This window comes from Cibotium barometz, chromosome 25, assembly GCF_041138505.1.
Source record: "Cibotium barometz isolate CiBa-2024 chromosome 25, ASM4113850v1, whole genome shotgun sequence".
NCBI classification, from domain to species: Eukaryota; Viridiplantae; Streptophyta; class Polypodiopsida; order Cyatheales; family Cibotiaceae; genus Cibotium; species Cibotium barometz.
Genome location: NC_141070.1, coordinates 11,565,146 through 11,580,870, shown reverse-complemented (window position 1 = coordinate 11,580,870; position 15,725 = coordinate 11,565,146). Strand labels below are relative to the sequence as shown.

The 15,725-nt window shown below is 40.5% G+C and overlaps 1 protein-coding gene across 2 annotated transcripts in view; it reads left to right on the top strand.

Annotated features, from left to right (window-relative positions):
• Nucleotides 1–15,725, top strand: part of LOC147624253 (uncharacterized) — a 57,130-nt gene that overhangs the window by 36,548 nt on the left and 4,857 nt on the right. For both annotated transcript variants that reach the window (XM_086819916.1, XM_086819915.1), the window contains exons 4-5: nucleotides 7,411–7,512; nucleotides 7,616–7,720. In XM_086819916.1, coding sequence (XP_086676042.1) covers nucleotides 7,411–7,512; nucleotides 7,616–7,720 — 207 coding nt within the window. The remainder of the gene's footprint in view (nucleotides 1–7,410; nucleotides 7,513–7,615; nucleotides 7,721–15,725) is intronic.

Sequence of the window (15,725 nt, the reverse complement as noted above, 5' to 3'; positions counted from 1 at the left end):
GATAAGATAAAATCAGTCCCTACAGAGGTTGCTCCATTCCCCAAAGGAGGGAGGAGGTGTGGGTGGGAGGAAAGAGGTAACCATGAGATGACAGGGAGTCGGAAGATACTGCGGACCTATGACTTGGGAGAGGAAGTGGACGTCATGCCAAAAGATATTCCAATATTCCGTTGGAGTTCCATGACAGAGTGAAAAGTTACAGGAAAGTGGCATGGTCGAGAAAATTGCAGAGCTCCATCTAAAGCAAGTGAATCACACAGACATAATGAAGATCTAGAACAATTACTACCCGGGATTTACTTCATCTATCGTACTATAACAGAACTGAGTCTCATTTTACGGATCCATCAGTCCAGCCTAACCCCATTCAGTTCCATGGGTTAGCCAACCGCCCAACCACTGTAGTGATGGGGTCCAATTAGGAATTTGGTTAGGTTTTGTTCCGGGTACCAGGGAAAAGAGTTCCTAGGTTCCCTAGCTGGATATTCATGCAAATTTAACGCCAGTCACACCACTTCCACACCTAATATGAAATTGCCTTTTTTACAGATTCAGCCATCTTTGAAACAATCATTTTATGAAACCATAGTGTCACTTATCAGAATCCTCCGAAATATCCGGTTGAATCCTAATTTTCAATCATTCCTTCATCGGTGTACCTATGGCATCGTTGGCAACTAGGACGCTCACCACCTGTCCCTCAGGGGCTTGTTCGATGGTTCCTAGCTCATAGTACCCGATTCACTTATAAAAATCAAGATGGAATCTCCGTTGAAGATCAGCAAGATCAATCAACAGATCCATATAAAAGAGCCATGGACTCATCCGTTGGACCAGCAAGGTCAATCAACCAGATCCATGCCCGGTTTTAGAAAACAACTCTTACTCCTTGTTCCAATATCTTTCTCGATGCACGTGTGGGTATCTTCGGTGACCCAGAGCCCGAGCACTGTATGGTCAGCACCCTCTAGGATCCTTCGCAGGTCACCTAGCACTTCACTCATAGGCCACTTCATTTGGATGTGAATGTGGATGTGATGAGATATGGATGAGATGTGATGTGATGTAAATGGATGTGGATGTGATAAGATATGAATAAGATGTAATGATATGTGAAAGGATATGATGTGATGTAAATGGATGAGAATGAGATGTGATGTGATATATATGCATGTGAATGAATGTGGGATGTGAATGGGTGTGATGGATGTGAATGGATGTGATGAGATGTGAGTGGATGAGGTGAGATGTGAATTGATGTAATGAGATGTGAATGGATGTGATGTGATGTGGATCTAGTGAGATGTGAATGGATGTGATGTGATGTGGATCTGGTTAGATATGATGTGGATAGATGAGATGTGATGTGATGTGGACTTGGGTAGATGTGGATGTGAAGTAATGTAAATAGATGTGAATGTGATGTGATGATATGTGGATGTGATGTGGATCTGAATGAATGTAGATGAATTTGATGTGATATGAACGGATGAGATGCAATGTTGATATGTTGTGATGTGATGTGGATAGATGTGGATAGATGTGGAGATGTAATATGATGTGATTGGATGAGAATGGATGAAGGACGATGGGAATACATATGACTAGATGTGGAATAAGTAATGTGAATTGATGTAGAAGAATGTGGAATAATGAGAAATGATGTGGAACAATGTGGAAAGATGAGAGTTCGTTAGAAACTTATGAAACCTATTTTTAAATGACTGTTTTATGTCAAGAATGCTGGGAGAGTATTTTGACCATCTTGTGAATGAGGTCGTGGAGACCTAAGTGATAAAGTTGCAATAGCTGATGGAGAGTCAACAAAGGACATCTCGTGTAGCAAGGTCGGCCGAGGCCTTGACCAGCCTCGGTTCGATTTAAATGGTGAGCTTCTGGTACGGTGGATGAGGGACTAAGGAAGCGGCCTATGAGTGAAGCGCTAGGTGACTTGCGAAGGAGCCTAGAGGGTGTTGACCATACGGTGCTCGGGCTCTGGGTCACCGAAGATACCCACGCGTGCGTCGAGGAAGAAAAATGGAACAAGGTGTTAGAGTTGTTTTCTGAATCTCATCCACCGTACCGGAAACTTACCATTTAAATCAAACCGAGGCTGGTCAAGACCTCGGCCGACCTTGCTACGCGAGACGTTCTCCGTTGACTCTCTCCGTCAGCTGTTGCAACTCTATCAGTTAGGTCTCCACGACCTCATTCTCAAGACGGTCAAAATGCTTCCCCAGCATTATTGACATAAAACAGTCATTTAAAAACAGGTCATAAATACAGTTTTTATAATGAACTCTCGTCTTTCACATTGTTCTATATCTGTCCACATTGTTCCACATCTGTCCACATTACTTAATCCATATCCAATTCATATGTATTCCTATTCTCATCCAATCACATCATTTTTCATCTCATCACATCTTTCCTTATTTATCCTCATCACATCTCATCCACTCGCATCTACCCATATTCACATCCCATCACACCTCATTCATTTACATCACATATCATTCATTCACATCTATCTCAATTTACATCACATCTCATCTTATTCATTTTTATCCTGATTCACATCACATCACATCTCATCCATTCACATCCCATATCATTCATTTACATCCAATTCACATGACATCACATCTCATTCATTCACATCTTGATTCACGTGACATTACATCTCATCCATTTACTCACATTGACATCACATCCTTTCGCACACATCCACATCCGTTCTTCCACATACACATCCACATCCATTCTTTCACACATACACACCCACATCCATTTCCATTACATCACATCTTATCACATTCTATTTTCATCTTATTACATCCATTCACATGTTATCGCATCCTATTGACATCTTATCACATCCATTCACATCTTATCGCATCCTATTTACATCTTATCACATCCATTTTACATGCTATTCTCATTTAGTAGCTTTTTCTAGTTTGATTTCTAAATTTCTAACAATTGCTTGGCCTAATTAAAGGTTCCTTTCTCGAACAACTATTTCTATATTCCTTCTCAATTTCTCAATCGAATTATATTCAATATTCCTCTTTTTGAATAAAGAATTCATGGGATCTACAGAAATCAATTCTACCCACATTTTCACTTTTGATAAATAATCATAAATTGAATTATGCTAAAAATTCATCTTCTTTCCATTTAATTTCTTGGATCTCAAATACCATGGGAATTTTTCTTTTTTACATTTAATTATTTGCATTTCAATATCATGGAAATTTCTCTTTTATCATCAATATTTCTCATAATAAAATACTCATTAATTTCAATATGCTAGGAATTTCTCTTTTCCCATCTAAATGATGGAATTCCAAATGTCATAGGACTTTCTCTTTTACCATTTAAATATTTCTCATAGATAAAATAAATTTATCTAAAATTCATCTTTGAATTTAAATAAAATACCCATTAATTTCAATATGTTAAGAATTTCTCTTTTTTCATCTAAATGATGGAATTCCAAATGTCATAGGAATTCCTCTTTTACCATTTAAATATTTCTCATAGATAAAATAAATTTATCTAAAATTCATCTTTGAATTTAAATAAAATACCATTAATTTCAATATGCTAGGAATTTCTCTTTTCCCATCTAAATAATGGAATTCCAAATGTCATAGGAATTCCTCTTTTATCATTTAAATATTTCTCATAGATAAAATAAATTTATCTAAAATTCATCTTTGAAGTTAAATAAAATACCCATTAATTTCAATATGCTAGGAATTTCTCTTTTCCCATCTAAATGATGGAATTCCAAATGTCATAGGAATTTCTCTTTTACTATTTAAATATTTCTCATAGATAAAATAAATTTATCTAAAATTCATCTTTGAATTTAAATAAAATACGCATTAATTTCAATATGCTAGGAATTTCTCTTTTTTAATCTAAATGATGGAATTTCAAATGTCATAGAAATTCCTCTTTTACCATTTAAATATTTCTCATAGATAAAATAAATTTATCTGAAATTCATCTTTGAAGTTAAATAAAATACCCATTAATTTCAATATGCTAGGAATTTCTCTTTTCCCATCTAAATGATGGAATTCCAAATGTCATAGAAATTTCTCTTTTACTATTTAAATATTTCTCATAGATAAAATAAATTTATCTAAAATTCATCTTTGAATTTAAATAAAATACCCATTAATTTCAATATGCTAGGAATTTCTCTTTTTTCATCTAAATGATGGAATTTCAAATGTCATAGAAATTTCTCTTTTACCATTTAAATATTTCTCATAGATAAAATAAATTTATCTAAATTCATCTTTGAATTTAAATAAAATACCCATTAATTTCAATATGCTAGGAATTTCTCTTTTTTCATCTAAATGATGAAATTTCAAATGTCATAGAAATTTCTCTTTTACTATTTAAATATTTCTCATAGATAAAATAAATTTATCTAAAATTCATCTTTAAATTTAAATAAAATACCCATTAATTTTCAATATGCTAAAAATTACACCTTCCTTATTTAAATATTTGAATTTCAATATGGTGGAAATTTCTCTTTCATCATTTAAATTTATCTATGCAAAAAGTTAAATTTAACTAAAATCATTCTTTAATTTTTAAATAAAATATACATTATTTTAGCATCCTAATTTTTCTCTTACTTCATTGGATTACATGGATTTCCATTGTTACGGCAATTACTCTTTTAACATAAAAATGAATTACTAGAAATTTTTCTTTTTCCTAATTAACTTTTTATACATAAACATAAAATCAAATTTTTCATGATTATAATGAGAATCATTCAATTAATCTAGGATGATTAATCCTAGAATATGGTAGTAAGTCCTCTTTTCATATTATGAATGAAAATGATTTATGTGTTAATTTTTTCAGAAATTTTGCCATGGCTTCGGTGTTGCTATTACTGATAATTCTCAATAATTTTGAAAATATAAAGTTTAGTAATGTCATATGATAATTGGATCAATATCCAATTATGGACTTGATTCCTAATTTTTTTATGAATTAAATAGCATAAAAGCATAAAAAGTCACTTATTTAGCCTTAATTTGACAAGCATAGAAATTAGAGAATTGCTTCATGAGAAGCTTGATTTGAATATAGAATGAGTCATAAGAAAGATCATTCTTTTGGGGAGAGAGAGACATGCTTTAAAAAAAACATTTAATTTAAGCATAAATGAAAAAGAGATCTGACAATGAACCTTGGGAAAACCAAGGTTATGGTGTTTAACACCACATAGGCATGGGTGACGAGATCAGAGCCTCAGTTCACTTTCCAAGGGGAGCCGGTAGAGTACGTCAGGTCATATGTCTACTTGGGAATTACTTTCACAGGACCGCGTTTCTCCTTGAAGGAGGTAGCAGCAGCTAGATTAGCTCGAGGGCATGCAACCTTGGGGGCAGTTGAGAGGTAATGTGCACACACAGTTTCAGGAGCCACGCACCAAATTGTGGCTATTTGATACGCTTGTCACACCGACCCTCCTGTACGGAGCTCCAATTCGGGGGTCCAATATGCATCACAGATCTCAGAGAGGGACAGATGAGGGATGGAGGCAAATGGAGAGACCATTGATTATGATGATTGCCCGCATGATTCGGAGCAAATCATCAGTAGCACATGGGATTGTTTGGGTTGAGCTAGGTGCCCCACCAGTAGTAACCGAGGCCCTATTCCATGCAGTTACCTTTTTACAGCGGCTATGGGAGCTTCCTCAGCAGAGGCACTCCCGATTGGCATTGACCGCCTAGGGTGAAACCTTCCCTAGTGTGTGCGTTGGAACAAGCAAATGACACACCTCTAAATTCCAAAAAGTCTGTGTATGCTTTTTCCGAAAAAGCCATGTAGCTTTTTAAAGCCTTGCATGTGTGATTTCCCTGTGCGCTGCTCCCTCCTGCTGAATCTAGCCGCCCTGAACAGCATGGTGTCCTGCCCTGCCTGCACGTGCTAGAAGCTGGACGGCTGCCATGTCAGGATGCCATACAGTGCAGCCTGGTCTGCTGCACGTGTGGGGCTGCTGCGCATTTTCTGTCCAGCCCAGGCAGACCAGCATGTGCCGCCGCTTCATGTGTGTGTGCCCCGCATACCACACGGGCGGAACTTATGTATGCTTGCCTACATGATAGCAGCCTGAATGCCTAAGCTGCCCTGCGTTACTCTGACATGCAGTCCCATGTTTGACTCATAAATCCAGCCCTACCACGGCTATGCACACAAACATGAGCATGCTTTTGCTGCGTTTAGGATTTCCCACATGCAAAACAACCATGGACGCACATGCTTTTCTGCATACAAGATCTCTCTATGCATGCTTTCTCTCTTTCCTATGCTCAAACCACACAATTCAAGCATATGTGTGACAGAAACTGAGATCAAAACCCTAGCAAATCCACAAGAACAATACTTGGGATCCTTGACATACTTGTAACCATGCGTGAGACATGCAAACCTTGCTTTTTCCGCTTCATGTGTTTAGGTTTGCTCTGATACCAGCTGTAAGATCCCCCAAGCTCTCCCTAAACACAAACAACAAGATTAGTACCAAATAGGAGCGGAGCAAGGTAGCTCAACTCCGAACCGTAGGCTCACATCTGTAGACCACCCTGAGCCCCTTAGGCTAAGGCATCCATGGACCATTTCTCAGGCTTAGGCACAGGCTTCCCGTTATCCAACCACCCTGGTAGGATACAAAACAATATGGTAGTCCACACAATAGGCTCACCCCGCTTATATAGCCTCAATCAACCTATAAATAGCCGTTGACTCACAAATAGCCTCAACGCGAGTAATCACAATGCTATAACTTATGGGATAACACTAATAAACCTTAACCCAAGTAATCACAGTGCTATAGTAATCCTCAAATCATCTAACGCTAGATTAAGCCCCACTAACCATGTGGTTGTAGTGCGTCAGGTACAGAAGCCAAGAACAACTTTCTTATCGCATAGATTAAAGGGTTGTTGAGACTGACATCTCATTGGAAGGTCCTTGACTCAGATTAGATGAGATTTTATACTTCAGCTTGCCTAGTTGGTACAGAGCATAAATTTGAGCAGCCATTGAAAATCTCTTTGGCCTTGGGCCCTAGGAGTAATTGGTTGATTCTAAGTAAGAAAAACATTGCTACAAGCACGGGGAGTGGAAGCTGATTATCAGTTCATTCTATGGGTCCTACGTGGTAGTGGATGTGTTACCAAAGCAGCAGGATATTGTGAGCATTCACAAAAACTCGTGCAATTTTAGTCATTCGTCATTATCATAGTTGTTAAATCATTTAACCAAAACAAATTTAATCTCTACTTGTATACACAAAACAGATGCATTGATTGTGTGAGGTTTTGTTTCACTCTGGATTCCATATGGCTGCCTGTGTAGGAAAGTTGGAAAATGGAAAGAGAGAGAATGCTTCATGACAAAACCAAATGCGCTGAAGACAGAGTTGCAAAGCTCTTAAAACAAAATCATGTGATTAAAAATGTTTGTTGAGACACCATCAGCTTTAAGATTTTGTTGTTTTTGTTTAAGTTCTTCAAATTTCTGGAGTACTTTTACATCTTATTATTTGCTCTTTATTGATCAGCGATTGAAACAAAGTTACAAGGTTTTGGCATTGATAACATGTGACTACAATAGACTGAAGACAAATCTGCAAGAGCTTAAACCAAAATCTCATTTTCTTTCGAAGGTAAAAGTTCATACAGACTGGATTTCTTAAAAATTCCCGATTCCCTAAATTTCTTCTCCATGTATGTATGTATGTTTTTTTTTTTCAGAAAGAGATTTTTATTAAGTATGAAAAAACATACAACAATCACAGCTATAAGCCAGAAAAGGATAGAATCACCCCAATATGTAAGGTCATTTCAACCACTGAGGAGCATCATGATGCCATGTAAGACCTGGAGAGGAAAAGAAGATGCCATGGTCCCACTGAGGAGCATCATGATGCCATGTATGTTATTTTTTATTGACTTGCCGTGCTAAACTTCATGCAGTCTTCTCCTTTTTTTTTACTTAGGGAACATTGAACTCTTGCTTTTGTACCCGTGGTTGGCGATTTTCATTGGCATATGATTATCTCATTGATATTGGTTATTGAGACACAGTTGGATCTTGTGCCTATGTCTAGCATTTCTTCCACAGAATTCTTGCCCATTTATTTTGTGACATGGTTATATCTTGATATATGGTTTGAAGCTTTAAAGTTGAGGACAACTTTTAAAAGCTGGGAGAAATGTCATCATTTTGGGCATCTCCAAAGTTCATGTGTGTGGATGGGTTTTGGATGCCCAAAAGATCAAGAATGTACAAGCTTTGGGAATGGGGGATTATCTAGTATAGAGGACCAAGTGTTCGTAGCATGATCCAAGCACTCGAGACGGTTTCCTGGACACAGAGATGGGTTTTGGAGCTCAAGTGTCAAGTGGAAAGTATGTATGGCGAACTCTTGAGGATTTGGGGGAGATCGAGCAATAAAACAAGTTTCTACATGGTGCTTACATGTATTTCTCATGTGGTGGAACACAGAGATCATCTCCTAAATTTTAGGGAAAGTTGCTATTTTCGTCAATCTCCGATGAAATTTCTGTTCGCGTCATTACCTCCTGAATTCGACAGAGATCGAGTATTGCCAAAGCGCCGATGTGAAATTAGCTATCATCTGGGATATTTTTAGAGCTAAAGATTGTGGAATTTTCGGCCTTTGGATTTCAGACATGCGGCGGATAAGAGGATAAAAGTGAGACAAGTGTCCTCACACTTGTCAATTCAGCTCTACACATGGCATTGTAGCATTTTCTTGCTTGTTTGAACATGAGAGAGTTATCTCTTAGGCCAGCTTGAGCTTCAAGCAGGTTTTTGGAGGCTGAAAACTCTGATTTTTCTCCATTTCTCTTCATTTTTAAGCCCACCATAGCCATATCCAGCTTGGGGAAGATGATTTTCACTACTCTACACCATCTTGCACACCCCGGATGGCTGTTTTTTTTCAGCAAAACAGTCCTAAAGCTTGCTGAAATTTCTGGTTTTATGTGATATACAAGCTGAACCACATGGGCTGGTTTACAGGTTTTGGCACCCATGGATGCGACATACAGGCTGTTATACAAGTTTATAAGCTCATGGATGAGCCACATGGGCTGGTTTATAGGTTTATGAGCACATGGGTTGGTTTACAGGTTTATGTGCTCGTGGAAGAGCCATATGGACTGTCATACAAGTTTATGCGCGTATGGAAGAGCCATGTGGGCTGTTATACATGTTTGTGTGCCTATTGAAGGACATGCTGGATAGTCATATTGGATGAAGGACAGGTTTATGATTGTATATGGATAATCCGGCGTCTCCCATGGGGAGAGTAAGGCCCTCAAAGCTTGTACATGTTATATTTCTCCTTGGATAATGAAATACTCCAAGGGGGGGGTCGTCCCATTCCGGCCTCGATTGGGTGTCAGTTGTGCAACTTTTATTTTCAACTTTGTGGATTGTTCAATGGCTGTGATTAAAAGCCGAAATGTTTAATTGTGCTCATGGTCAAAGCGATGCACATCCACTCCCGTGCTTCTTCCCGGGCAAGTTACAGAGTCCCTCCCTTGTGTCACGGCTTAATGATCACTCTCCAGGCCACCTTGGCCTGTGCAGGCCTCCCATCGCTACCAGCCCAAAGAAAGTTGTGGATCAACCATTGAACCTAACCAATGCAAGCCCGGGAGAAGGCCCAAGAAGAGGTGATGTACCACATGGTGGCGAGAAGAACCTGGTTCACCACCACCTAAGGAAAGCCTGTTTGAACTCCAGTATAGCAGCTTCTTCCAAATGCTCAGAAGAAGAGGGGCTAGTTACTGCTCCAAGGAGATATCGATACCAACCTGGCATCCAAGGTAACGAAGTGGAGTGCCACTCGGGATCCATTGAAAATCCTCAACTGGCCTCCAAGTTGGGGTGGGAGATGAGCCAACCCAGAATCCACATGACTTGTGCTCAGCCAATCTCTAGAGATTCTCCTCATCTCTGGATAGGGCAAACTCTGAATCAAGCAACTCCTCCTGCGCGCAAATGGGAAGACGCAGCCCTTGAAGCCCTCTCTCCTAAGCAGAGAGAAAATTTCTCATGGCCTCAGCAACAAATAAAAATAGATAAGGTGCCAGTGAACAAACCGAGCAAGAAAGTAGAAATCTGTTGCCTTTGGCTCCTTGAATGAGAACTTGGCTGTGTGAAGCTGAATAGAGCCCAAAAACACCGTGGACCCACTACTCAAGAAATCCCATTTGGCACATGGCTCCCTCCAGAAGAAAGCCCCAATCTACCCTATCATAGTCTTTCTGAAAATCGAGAAGGAGAACAATAAGATCCTGCTGCTTCAACCTGGCCAATCACCTCCCAAAAAGTGAAGATATTGTCCAGAATGCTCCAATCCTGGACGAAACTCATCTGTGTGCCATGAATCATATCGTGGAGAAAAGGCTGCAGTTGTCGGCTGTTGGATTTGGCTAGGATTTTGTAGGCAGTGCCTAGGAGGGTGATGGGCCTCCACTGTCAAACCTCCAATTTGTCACCACCCTCCTTCGGAATCAAATGGATCAATCTCTCTCACAGCCTATTTGGCATGAATCCCGTGGTCATAATCTCATTGAAGGCAGCTTTGAAGTTAACTTCCATGAGATCCCAATGCCAAAGAAATAAGGAAGGAGAACAATAAGATCCTGCTGCTTCAACTCGACCAAAGCGATCACCTCCCAAAAAGTGAAGATGATGTCCAGAATGCTCCGATCTTGGACGAAACTCATCCGTGTGCCATGAATCATATCGGGGAGGAGAGGTTGCAGTCGTCGGATGATGGCTTTGGCTAAGATTTTGTAGCCAGTGCCTAGGAGGGTGATGGGCCTACACTGCCGAATCTCCAATTTGTTACCACCCTCCTTGGGAATCAAATGGATCAATCTCTCTGACAGCCTATTTGGCATGGATCCCATGGTCATAATCTCATTGAAGGTAGCTTTGAAGTCGACTTCCATGAGATCCCAATGCGGAAGAAATAAGGAAATTGGAAGCCCATCTTCTCCCAGGCATTTTCCCTTGGGGAGTGCTGTCAGAGCCTCCGCAAGCTCCTCTATAGTAAAGGGTGTCAATAGGAAAGCCGAGAGAGCGGGAGGGACTATGTCTCTTGTGTGCCGCAAAACCCAATGGCATGTCCAGCACCTAAGAGGATAGGGGGCCACCGGTGACGGTGGCAATGGCTCGCACCTAAGGGGAACCACAACTATGGATCCATCTTGGCCTCACAACCTACGGATGCCATCCCTCCACCTATGTGGGGCTGAAATCTCAAAGAAATCTCTAGTGACCCTATCTCCCGCCTAGGTCCAAACAGAGGCTCTAGCATGGTACCTTAGCTTCTTGGTGGAACTAAGCTTTATATAGGCTGTAACCAATTGAGCCTCAATCCATGGGCTGTCTGGGGTACTCTCCGGAAGCCGTTGTAAGGAGGCTAGGCTTGGACGGATGCTTCTCTCTTGCTCTCGGAAGCTAGCCAGTCTACTCTGTGCGGCATCTTGTGATAAATTGTTGATCTCTCCAAGGTCTGCATTCAAAGCTCTTGCAGCTAAACCAATGTGAAATTCCGGACTCTCCCAAATCTTCTCTATCTTGCTGCAAATCTCGGGATCCTAAATAAGGTTGTCTGGGCTCTGGGTGCTTAGATGTTTGTCCTACCTCCACCATGGATCCTCTAGGGATAGAATGACGGGTGTGTGATTGGAGAAAGTATTACCTACTAGAGTACCAATCATGCCACCTTATCCACAAGCCCACTCATCGACATAAAACCGGTCTAATTTGGATAGATTGGGGCATGTGCTCCTCTTGTCGGATCTCAAGAAGCATAGACTCCTGGTGCTATGTCTAAATGCCAAGGGTCCTATCTCCTCAAAGCTAGAATTAACTCCTCCTAGGCCGAGTACTCTGTGCCTAAAACTGTTAAGCATGCCACCTGCGAGTCTGTCCTGTGCCGACACTAACATGTTGAAATCACCACCCATGCACCAAAAATCCGCTTGTGGGAGGGACTCACGAACCGTACGCCAGAAAGTGGCTCTACCTACTACAACATTCGGCGCATATAAGTAGTTGTTAAAGTTGATGTGAGGCTAGTCAGGTGGTGCTGGGTTTATTGGAGACTTATCCTCCAAGTGGTGGGGACTTATTCTCCAAGTCAAGTTTGTTTTGCTCTCCAACCCATCCACTTTCTTCTTTTCTCTGCTTTCCTCATGCTCTAGCTTTTTTTGCTTTCTTTGACTCTTTACTTTTCTCGATATTTTTAAAGATACGTTTGAGACGCTTTCCCTTTCCACCTTACCTTGCATCACTTTTAAAAGATTTTAGCATTGAATGGCTCCAACCAAAAAACATGAGGCAAATCATGGCCTTTAATCATGCAACATGCCATCTCCATGAGAGTTCTGTTGGAAAACTTATTTTGAGCACTTTTCCTTTTTGCCACTTGTGGTGGGCTTATTGATTGTTTGCACATGTTTGCCTTTAGCCAGCTTTGATGTCGAACCTTTCACACTTCGTATGGTAGCTATGTTGTCATGTTTTGAGTGTTTTTCCTTTTTGCCACTTGTGGTGGGCTTGTCGTTTGTTTGCACAAGTTTTCCTTTAGCTGGAGGGGTCCTTGGCAATGGGAACACTGCAACAAAGGTTTCCCTGCAAGTGTACGTATGGTGTGTACAAGTGATTTTGGGTCAATTTGAGGCATGTGTAATGGTAGATTACTCTTCGTGAGAGTAACATGCGGTTGCATAGCACCTATCTCAAGGATTCCAGTGTTCTTGGACTGCTTTGTTTCACCATTCGGCAATGCTTTGGTATTTCCTGGGTCACTTACGGTTACCCTTGAACGAGGGTGGTGGGTCTGTAGGACGTGAAGCGGAATGGACGCACTAGGCAGTTTTAGATTCCCTGCTGAGCGGAGCCACAACCATAGGGGGGAGCAAGCACGATGCCAATGGTTTGCAATGGGTCAGGGGAAGTGGTTATTGGCATTCCACTGTTCCATGGTCGCCATGATGTCCTTTGCAAAAGTCACAAAAAAGGAGAGGTCTTAGCATTGGCGATGGACATTATGGTCCCTTGTGAATGTGTGTTGACATAGTGCACACCAGACCATTGCTCTGTGGGGACAATGATGCAATTTCCACTTGGAATCGATTGGGAATTGTTGTTCCATCAACGCAACAAGCAAAGCACTCAATTTCCATTGGGAATGGATTGGGAATTGTTGTTGCATCAACGCAACAAGCAAAGCACTGAACTTTTCTATGGTCACATTGCCAATTGGTGTTCCCTCATGTTTCATTTTGGCCTTGTTAGGCAGGAGGCTCAGCACAAGATTTCTATTGGCACGTGTCGTTCATCTGGTTGAGTTTCTCACACGTGATCATTTAAGATAGATGGCCCATTTGCAGCATTGGTCCAACAAGGCGGGTTCTTTTACGAGCAAAAGATCATGCAATCTTAGATTCTGCAATCCTTCAAGAGAACGACCCATTATATGTTTGTCACTCAACTTTTTCCTTTCCTCGAACAGGAATCAAGGTACTTGATGTGAAGTCATAAAAGTGCCCGTGTTTTGGGTTCAGTAATCAAAACCACTGAGAGGCCTTGTTGTCTAGGCACAACCCAAAGGCATGGACCTTTGTTGAGTCGTCTTGCAGAGGTTTGTTCGAACACTTCAAGGTGATGGGGATAGGATCTCCTACACCTTCGAATTTCTTCACTAACTTGAAGATCTCGTTTGGTTTGGGTCTCTCGTATTGGGTCTGATCTTGTGGAGCTTAACTCCATGCCTACTCCCCTTCCTATAGCTTGCAAAATGTCTGTATGCACAAGGGGAGGAGATGCATGTGTTGTCATGGGGAATTGACCCTGGCATTGGAGGTCTTTACATGTGTATAAGAGTGGGATGACCATCCTATTCAGGGTGCATATAGGCTGATGCACCACTTGTCGAGGGGTGTGCATTGTGTATTTCGCCATCTCAGTCAGGTCTTGATGTAAGGGGGTTAGTATTTTGCACCAAATGTGTGCTAGACATTGTTGCCCGTGTATTGGGGGGAGCAACAACTTGCATTATGCTCGGTCTTAGACCCTCGTGTCGTGTGTATGTACAATGGGTGGGATTCTACATAATGGGGCATGGACTTCGTGGGCATCCCACCAATTCTGCTTTTTTTATCGATCTTCTTTTCTCTCTTCTTCCTCCTCTCTTGGATTTTTTTCCCCTTCTTCTCCCACTCTTTCATTTTTTTTCTTTTTTCTCCTAGCTCCTTTTCTTTTTTAAAAATTGTTTTCTCTTTGCCTTTTCTTTTTCTTTTTCAATTCTTCTTCTTTCCTTATTTTCCCCCCTTCTTGCTTTTTCTTTCTGTATTTTTTCCTCTCTTCCCCTATGTTCATTTGATTTCCCTCCCTCTTCAATTTTTTTCTTCTCTCTCTTCTTTCTACTCTCCTCTCCTCTCCTCTCTCTTCCTCCTTTCTCTCCTTACCACGTGGCACCTGGCACCTTCTGGTTGTGCTTTACTATAAAAATCATAAAATATAACCCAATAGTGCACAAAGAAAACTACCACCATATATATTTTTAAAAACTATTTAGAAAAAAATGTTGTGGACATTTTCCCTGTACAAACATGGCTTTGCGTACATAAAACTCTCATAATCACTAATTAGTCTTATAATCAAATAGAGTTCATGATGCTGCGCAGCAGAGAGTAGTGATACATTGAGGATTCCCTCACCAAAGGAGGAGAAACCTATCAACATATAGGCTAGTTAAAACAATTGATGTCTTCTCATAAAATCCAACTTCAGCGAACAACATTGCCCCCTATTTACCATTTGAGGTCGAGTGCCCGAGAGTTGGACACAGTAATTTTGCGGTAGATTTGGATGTTAGAGAGAGAGAGAGAGAGAGAGAGGGAGAGAGAAATTAGCAAACAGACTAGGTCGCTGTTGGCTCATATTCTCCATAGTAAGTAGGAATGATAAATGTTCTTTCTAGAGCAACAATCCTTATTAAGGTTATTTCATAGTTTTATGAAGATTCTCTCTCTAACTAATTAATGAAATTTCGAATAACCGCTGCAAACATCAGTCCCCCTAGGTCGCTGTTGGTTCATATCTCCATAGCTATTAGGAATGATGACTATTTTTGCTAGGGCAACAATCCTTATTAAGGTTCTGTCTTCATAGTTTTATGAAGGTTTTCTCTCTAACTAATTAATGAAATTTCAATATCCGTCGCAAAACATCAGCGTGTTTCATTTTTCGATTTGCGTTTTAGAGCGTGATGGAACTTGCAGCCATTGGCAACAAGTTTTCGGCTACACCAATAGAGAGGTTTTTTCTTGCAACAGAGTGGAAATACGTGCTCTGAGAGAGAGAGAGAGAGAGAGAGAGAGAGGAATTATCCTTTTCTTTATGTAAGAGGGATCTTCTCACCAAGGAATTACATGGATCCCCACCATCTTCACAAGGAATAGCATGTTCTTCATTCCTCTAAAAGTGAAGTACATCCACCCTTTCATCTTTTCTCACATGAGTCCCAAGGAGAGATTTGGAATATGAAATCTCCCTATCTTTAGTGAGAGTGAAAGAATAATTTCTTTGAATTTTTCAAATGCTCTCAACTATGC